General features: G+C 37.3%; 3 protein-coding genes across 3 annotated transcripts; all 3 read left to right on the top strand.

The window, feature by feature from the left end:
* The first annotated feature begins 639 nt into the window (after positions 1-639).
* On the top strand, positions 640-1,116 carry LOC113325290 (60S ribosomal protein L8-3-like). The gene has a single exon (XM_026573489.1). The coding sequence runs from the start codon at positions 640-642 to the stop codon at positions 1,114-1,116; it is 477 nt and encodes a 158-aa protein (XP_026429274.1).
* Positions 1,117-2,729: 1,613 nt separating this feature from the next.
* Positions 2,730-6,087, top strand: LOC113325289 (MDIS1-interacting receptor like kinase 2-like; the record flags this gene model as incomplete). Its single annotated transcript, XM_026573488.1, has 2 exons — positions 2,730-5,490; positions 5,582-6,087. Coding segments are annotated over 2 exons (3,150 nt in total), but the record flags the coding sequence as incomplete, so codon positions are not given.
* Positions 6,088-6,216: 129 nt separating this feature from the next.
* On the top strand, positions 6,217-6,763 carry LOC113320086 (60S ribosomal protein L8-like). Its single transcript, XM_026568022.1, has one exon. The coding sequence runs from the start codon at positions 6,413-6,415 to the stop codon at positions 6,719-6,721; it is 309 nt and encodes a 102-aa protein (XP_026423807.1). The 5' UTR covers positions 6,217-6,412; the 3' UTR covers positions 6,722-6,763.
* Positions 6,764-8,432: the final 1,669 nt, after the last annotated feature.

Below are 8,432 nucleotides of genomic sequence, written 5' to 3'. Positions count from 1 at the left end.
GGCGTATTCCTTCCGGGAAGAGAATCCAGCATCACTCTAAACGGAAAGCAGGTTGGCAATCTAGGTATCGTGCATCCCAAGGTTTTGAGCACTTTCAACATCTACTTCCCAAGCTCCTACTTGGAAATGGCCGTCGAGTGTCTTTAGCTTCAGACATTGTATTTCTAAACACTCGATTCTTTTTCACATTTTCATAAATTAATTTTAACACTTTTTTTCAATCTTGTCTTCGTGTGATTTGATGTTATACAAATAGTTTTGAGATTTTGTTTTTGAAACATGCTCTTAAGGTAGGGACTGGGTCTGAGTCATGGTACATTAATTACACCCCAACTGAGAACATACTGGTATGCTTTTGAGTCCCGATCAGGATTTATAACTTAGAACACACAAAATAAAGTTCAGTAATGGTAACACAAAAAAACTGCACTTCATCCTAAAAAATAAATAAATGGTGGGCCCATTTTCGGATAAGACCCATTATTCACCCAAAAATATCCAACATTCTCCTCTCTCATTAGGGTTCTTAGAGAGGACGATTTTAGGGTGTTTTTGTGCGGTCTCCAGTCTAGTCTGTATAAAAACTGAATCTATACGCAGTCTTAAAATCTTTTAAACCTTTTTATCTCCTGCACCATCATGTCTGGAAATTCAGAATCTTCAAACCCTTCTACCCCACCACCAACAACTACTTTCGCTGATGTTCATTCTTCAGAGAACCAACCTCTCTTAGATTGTGAAAACAACAATACTATGGTCGCCCAAGTTGCTGGTGGAGGAAGTACTGAGAAGGCCGCGTTGGAGGCGGGAAATGCTTCCCACAAATGCAGAATAAAGAGGAACCGAGGGCCTAGGATTCATGGTGTTGCTAACGGATCAAAGAAAAGAAAACGTAAAAAGGTTTGTAGACATATTTGTGGTGATCATTTCAGTTCTGTCCGCCGTATTGGAATCAATGCATTTAAGTATCCTCACGGACCTTGGAGTATTGGTGGTGACCGTGTTACTGTCAGTAGTGCTAGCCGTGATGCACCTCCTGGAAAAAAGCTTGGTCTCATTGCTTCTAGGAGAACTGGACGTCTTCGTGGACAGGTTGCTGCTGTAGATGAAGCTTAAGTTCTCAGCTGTTATATTGTTTTAGTTTGTTTGAATATTTTGAATCAATCTTTCATGGTTTATATGTCTCTTTGCCAACTGCGAGTTTGTCGTTTGAGAAATATACTGAATCTTACAACACAATTTGATGAGTTAGTCTTTGAATAACTCAGTTCTTTGCATAACCTAGCTGTTTAAAGAATGGTTTCTTAAATGAAAATCTTATGTTAAAAACCAAAGTAAGCTTGAATGCAGGTGTATTTTCAGTACCTAAAGATTAAACACTGTAATGTTCTGCATACGAGGGTTATTCATCCATTTTCTAAAAGTACGTATAAGTGCCATTATGCATGTAAATTTATCATCTGAAATGATCAAGGTCTAGGAAGATATGATAACAACGGGTGAGAAACTTGAATTTAACATAAGATGGCTGCGGAACGATTTGAATATGTTAAAAAAGGGATGTGTGGGGTGCAGAATACTATGGCTGATCTGCTGTAACATGGTCAGTAAGCGTTTACGTGCAATAAAGTTAAAGATGAACTCGGGAATGTGATGAAAAAAGTAGAGGTTTAGCTGATCGCCGAGAAGGATGACGTGCGAGATAAATTGTCAGTGTTACTAACCGTATCAGATATGGAAACCCATCTACAAATAGGTGAAGATACCCTGCTTGATGGATTGCTGGATAAAGTAGATTGTTTATGGACAATAGAACACTTCTTATTAGTATTTTCAGTATCATTTAGTCAAGCCAATGTAATTCACATTAGTAGCAGAACTAGAATGAAGTGAAATTCAGTATCGTTTTCTCTGGAGGTTCAAGTCTTATGTTTAGTTGCAATGAAATAGATGCTCTTAGAACTTAGAAAACATCTTATGTGTGGATATACTGTGCATGAAGGACACCAGTTAATGTCCTTCGACTTTTTCTTTCGAATTGCAAAAGGGTGAAGACTTATGTCCTTAAATCACACAAGAAGTTAACAGAGAGAATTTCAAGTTACAAACGAGAGGAAATTTGGATCAGTTATAGGTTTTACATGGACCACAATGCGTAATGGATTTTGTCATCGTATAGTTGTGTCCGGTAGTCTTTTGAATTGCCTGTGATTTTGTTAAGGCATCCTTTATGGATGAGGATTTTTTTTTTTCAAGTATGTGTCGCATAGTCAGGGCGGTGCAAAATTTCAAGGTTTGAATACTGTTTCTTTACTTACCGATCGACAAAATTGACCCATATGCAAAGAAATAATAATAAATAGGGTGGGGTCTTAATTTCGGTGCTTTACCAAAACTCTCCATTCATTGGTGGCTATAGGTGTCAGAGGGTAGTTAGAATTTCACTTCTTGCACCTATTGCGCTGATTGCAATGTTCAACAAAAAGAATAAATGTGTCAAAACTTTTGACTCTGATTACACTCGGCCACGTACAAATTTTGAAAGGAAGGGAATAATAAAGGCCATACGCAACTGCATATTCCTTTGTGATAAGACAATTAACTGGTCTCTAACCAACTCTTTTAAGGACAAAAACAAACAAAAGGAAACGCGTATATAATAACACCTTTCAAAGACTTTGTTAATAATCACTTGAAAACTCTTGATTATATTCTTATGATATTTTTAAAATGTTTCTGCGAGTAAAGGTCTTTCTGTTGGTTTCAATATACCATGTTGTTGTCTTCGCTACCGGTTCTTCTTTTTTTTGATTCATAATGAAAAACCATTTCAAGCAGTAGTCGAAGAACAGGTGGATGCTCTTTTGGAATGGAAATCAACCTTAATAAATGATACTCACTCTCTCCTGCCTTCATGGAAGAGAAATTCTACAGAGAGTCCATGCAAGTGGTATGGAATCACTTGTAACAAAGAGGGAAGCGTCGCGAAATTAAACATAACAGGTTTGGGTTTACAAGGTACGCTCCATAATTTCGACTTCTCATCTTTGTCCTCCAGCTTTGATAGTCTTGACTTGAGCCAGAACAAACTCTTCAGTTCCATTCCATCCCAAATATCTAATCTTTCGAAGCTCACCCACCTTGATCTTTCTGCAAACAATTTTTCTGGACATATTCCGTTAGAAATAGTCTCTCTCACAAGTCTGCGATATTTAGACCTTGGTGAAAATCAAATTAGTGGTTTCATTCCTCAAAAAATTGGCAATTTATATTTTCTTACTGATCTAGGACTGTACAGTAACAATCTGACTGGTTCAATACCTACTTCTGTATGCAATCTGACTAACTTGACCCGGTTATCGATTTATAAAAATCAAATCTCGGGTGTAATTCCTCATGATATCGGAAGGCTAAGTTCTCTTACCCTCTTAAATTTGGCTAGCAACGATCTCAATGGTTCGATCCCCACTTCTTTGACCAATTTGACAAGCTTAAACACTCTTTTCCTACAAGATAACCAACTTTCCGGCATCATTCCTCAGGATATTGGAAGGCTAAGCTCTCTCATCTATTTGTTAGTTAATGAAAATCAACTTACTGGTACTATCCCTCAAGATATCGGAAAGCTAAGATCTTTAAGTTTCTTATATATGTCCCTCAACAAACTCACTGGTCCAATCCCTGCATCAGTGGGTAATTTGAGAAATTTATCCCACTTGGTTCTTTTTACAAATCAATTAAATGGTTCAGTACCGATGGAAATCAACAATCTCACACAGTTGAAATTATTGTATTTAAGTGATAATAATTTTTCTGGTTATTTACCTCAAAATGTATGTCAAACTGGAATACTTGAAGAATTTAGTGCAGCTGATAACTCTTTTACGGGTCCTATACCAAGAAGCCTTAGAAATTGCACCAGCCTTAGAGTTTTCGAGCTTGGAAATAATGAACTGGTAGATAATATAACGGAGGCGTTTCACGTGTATCCGTATCTTACTTGGTTTATGATGAGTAACAATAAGTTTTATGGGGAACTCTCAAAACACTGGGGAGATTGTCAAAATTTGACATTCTTATTCTTCTCAGGCAACAATATCAGTGGTAGTATACCCTCCGAAATGGGAAAGTTGAAGATTTTAGGACAACTTTATCTTGATTCAAATAACTTAGTAGGAAAAATTCCTGAGGAGTTGTTTGGGCTGTCATCATTGATAGAGTTGGACTTGAGTAAGAATAAGCTTTCCGGTAGGTTGTCTTCTGCAGTTGGAATGTTATCTAGCCTGCAATCTCTCGATCTATCCACAAATAAGCTCATCGGTTCAATACCAAGACAACTTGGGGAGTGTTCAAAGTTACTATCCGTAAATTTGAGCACAAACAGTTTTAATGAAACGATCCCACCCGAAATAGGAAACTTGGATTCGATACAAATTTTGTTAGATCTTAGTTACAATGATTTGAGTGGAAAGATACCATCAACTCTCGGGAAACTAAGCAAACTAATAAAACTCAATTTATCCCATAACAAGCTTTCCGGCTCTATTCCATCTTCTTTCGATCAAATGCTCAGCTTGACCACTGTCGATGTTTCTTACAATGAACTGAGTGGTCCAGTTCCAAATATCAAGGCCTTTGAGAATGCGTCAGTTGATGCATTGAAGAACAACAAAGGTTTCTGTGGGGATAAATCTAGAGGTTTTAATCCATGTAATACCACGGCTGTTATTGAAAGAAATGAGAAAAAGGATAATAAACTTTTTCTCATAATTCTACTCCCTTTGTTCGCTTCGTTGTTTCTTTTATTCATACTTTGCGCCATTTTGTTTCGCCTTCGAAAAAGATCAGTAAGAAATGCCGCAGGTAGTGATCGAGCTACAACTACTAGAAGAAACTTATTCTCGGTATGGAATTACGATGGAAAAATAGTGTTTGAAGATATAATTGAAGCTACCGAGGATTTTGATACTAAATATTGCATTGGAACGGGAGGATATGGGAGTGTTTATAAAGCAGAACTGTCAACAGGTCAGGTTGTGGCTGTGAAGAAACTTCATCCATCAGATGAAGATTCCGAGGGATTTGAGCTCAAGTCATTTGAAAGTGAAGTTCATGCACTGACAGAAATCCGACACCGAAACATTGTGAAACTTTTCGGTTACTATTCTAATCTCGAAACACGGATCTCATTTTTGGTTTATGAGTTCGTGGAAAGAGGAAGTTTGAAAGATGTTTTGTCAGATGGAGCACAAGCTGCAGAGTTCGATTGGAAAAAGAGGCTCAGGTTCATCGCTGGAACAGCTAATGCACTTGCTTACATGCACCATGATTGCGTACCTGCATTAATTCATAGGGACATATCTAGCAACAATGTTTTGTTGGACTCTGAATACGAAGCTCGAGTTTCCGATTTTGGTACATCGAGGATTTTGAAGCCAGATTCATCCAATTGGACTTCTCTCGCAGGAACATACGGATATGTCGCTCCAGGTATATATACAATCCAACTAAGACTCACGTAAACATGTATTCTTAACCGTACCATTTTTCCTAGTCAAGTTAGCTAATAATGTTGTTACAGAGCTTGCCTATACAATGAGGGTGACCGAGAAGTGTGATGTTTATAGCTTTGGGGTGATCATACTAGAGGTACTAATGGGAAAACACCCATCTGAAATCATCACATTGCTTTCGCAAATTCTTCTTTCATCGACGCCTTTGAGCGATGTGGGGGAAAACATAAGGCTAAGAGACATTTTGGACCAATGCATTGAAGCACCAACAGGTGCTGTTCAAAAGGAAATACTGCACATTGTGAAGGTTGGATTTTCATGCTTACAGGATGATCCATGCACTCGGCCTACTATGCAAGAAGTATCAGCAGAGCTACAAATGTTATCAGTTCAGAGCAGGGAAGATTTAGCGAAGCCTTTTGAAATGATTACACTAAGAGATATGGTGTTGTCATAATAATTCATCTAACCAAGACATCTTATTTTCATTTAATTTGTTTCCTCTAAATTATATTCAGTTATGAAAACAATCGTACTAATCAAAGAAACACAAGTTCTTCAAGAACTGTTTTAATCGATAGTCTGCAGTTACTCAATGTTGTTTTAAACGACTCCATAACCGCATGACACTCGTTCGGACCCATTATTCACCCAATAAATAGCCCAGCATTCTCCTTTTTTAGGGTTCAGTCAGAGGGGAAGGTTTTTAGGATGTTTTTTGTGGGGTCTCCAGTTTAGTCTGTATATAAAGGAGTCAAAAATCTTCAAAACCTTTAACATATTTCTAGTTCACTGGTTGCATCATGTCTGGAATTTCAGAATCTTCAAACCCTTCTGCTGACGTTCATCCTTAAAGTAACATTATATCTCTGCTGGTCCAATCTCTCTTAAACAGTACTATGGTTGCCCAAGTTGCTGGTGGAAGCAAGACTGAGAATCCCATGTTAGAGGCAGGAAACGCTGACCATAAATACAAAGTGAAGAGGAACCGAGGGCCTAGGATTCGTGGTGTTGCTGTTGCTAAACGATCAAAAAAAAGAAAAAGTAAAAAGGTTCGTGGTGGTAACCACCAACATATTGGACATGTAAGTACTGTTTGCGGTGCTCCAACTCCTGGATTTAAGACTGGTCTCATTGCTAAGAGGAGAACTGGACGTCTTCGTGGACAGCTGGATGCTGCGACTGCTGCTAAGGCAGATGAAGCTTAATTTCTTGGTTGTTTTCCTGTACGTTTTAGTTTGTTTGAGTATTTTCAATCTGTCTTTCATAATTTCGCATTGTGAAGTGCGAGTTTGTCGTTTGAGAATCTTACAACACAATTTGATAAGTTAATCACTGTAGAACTCAGATATTTGCAAAACCATAAGCAGCTTAAAGCACATTTTGTTAAATCAATCATCATATGCTGAATAACCAAAATAAGTTTGAATGCATCTATCAGCTCTATTTTCAGTATGTAAAAGAATTAACACTGCAATGTTCTGCATTTACAAACGAGGGGCGCAATATTGGTAACATGATCTCTGCTAAACCTTTATCTGCCAAGTGACATTTCAAACGCGCCTCTCGGACAGGCTGTAGCTTCCGCTGCTGCTAAGAGAGCAAAGGCTAGTTTTTTTCCCTTTTTCGCTGTTTTAGCTTGCTTGGATATTTTGAATCTGTCTTTCATAGTTCCACATTAATTAGTATACTTCTAAATTTTATAATATACAGATATTGGTGTGTAGAATGATGAGAATTTAATCTATCAATGTGTTTGTTGTTTGGGAAATATACTGATTACTGAATCTAACAATACAATTTGATGAATCAGTTCTTTGCGTAGCCATTTACGGGTTTAAGCCCATATATATATTGAACTCGAGTTTTGAATGTCAAATCTTGGAAATATTCGGCTCCAGATTTCGTGTCAAGGGGCGTCTTTTCTTTTAAAATAATTACATTTCTTGAAAGATGTTCTGATCAGGTGTATAGAATGATCAGGTGGCTTTGTGAACTGCCAGTTTTGTCGTTTGAGAAATATACTGAAACAATTGATGAGTAATCTTTGAAGAAGTAACTTCTTTGCATGGTCATTTGCAGCTTAAAGTATGTTTTCTTGAATTTTGTATCCTATGCTAAACAACCAAAATAAGTTCGAACTCATATCCTCATCGACATGTTAGCTAGCTAGCATCAGAACTAATTGAGTATATGTTTTAGCATAATCGACGATAGTATATGCACAAGGCTTAAAATTGTTTAACAAACGAAAGCAAAAGCTATAGAAGCACAAAAATAATATGAATAACCAGAAAGTTGAGCTGATAATGCAAAATTAGTAAATTATCTTAACAGAGACTAATCTACATCCACAATTAATAACAGAAACTGATGCTAGCTTACCGTGTACGTATATAATCTCCACCATCAGATCACCAGTGCCATAGTCGGGGTCTTTGTTTCTTCAACATGCATGAGTTGACGACACACTGTTGTTGCCATGCCAATAGTGAATACAGCTATTTGTTTGCTTTGCATAAATCAAATTCCATTGGTTTAATTCAACATCATATGAGCACAAATACGTATAACAATAGTTATAATCATGTTCTCTATAAGTAAATATGAATTGGCGTTTTGGATCCATGGCAAAAAGAACTGGGCAACTGGTCCAATGAAAATGCGTCAATAAAACCGGTGATGATCGTGATTTAGCAATGATGCAGGTACTTCTTTTCAGTTGTTGTAAGCTAATCTCTGTCATCAAGTTCAAATTACACATCGCAACCCATTGATAACCACGACTATTATTCATTTTCTTCAAATACCAAAACTGCATTATATGATAATTACTCGAATCGAAATGTGAAAAGCATAGCAATCCTCCCATATCGACCAGACTACAGTACTTAGAAGAGTAAGATCCAGCCTTTACGG

This window comes from Papaver somniferum, chromosome 11 (assembly GCF_003573695.1).
Source record: "Papaver somniferum cultivar HN1 chromosome 11, ASM357369v1, whole genome shotgun sequence".
NCBI lineage: Eukaryota > Viridiplantae > Streptophyta > Magnoliopsida > Ranunculales > Papaveraceae > Papaver > Papaver somniferum.
Note: the sequence above shows the minus strand (reverse complement) of the source record. Positions and strands in the feature narration are given on the sequence as shown.

What these genes read in the sequence shown, in the direction of transcription:
- LOC113325290 (XM_026573489.1), top strand. Translation starts at nt 640, where the DNA reads ATGTCTGGAAATTCAGAATCTTCAAACCCTTCTACCCCACCACCAACA.
- LOC113320086 (XM_026568022.1), top strand. Translation starts at nt 6,413, where the DNA reads ATGGTTGCCCAAGTTGCTGGTGGAAGCAAGACTGAGAATCCCATGTTA.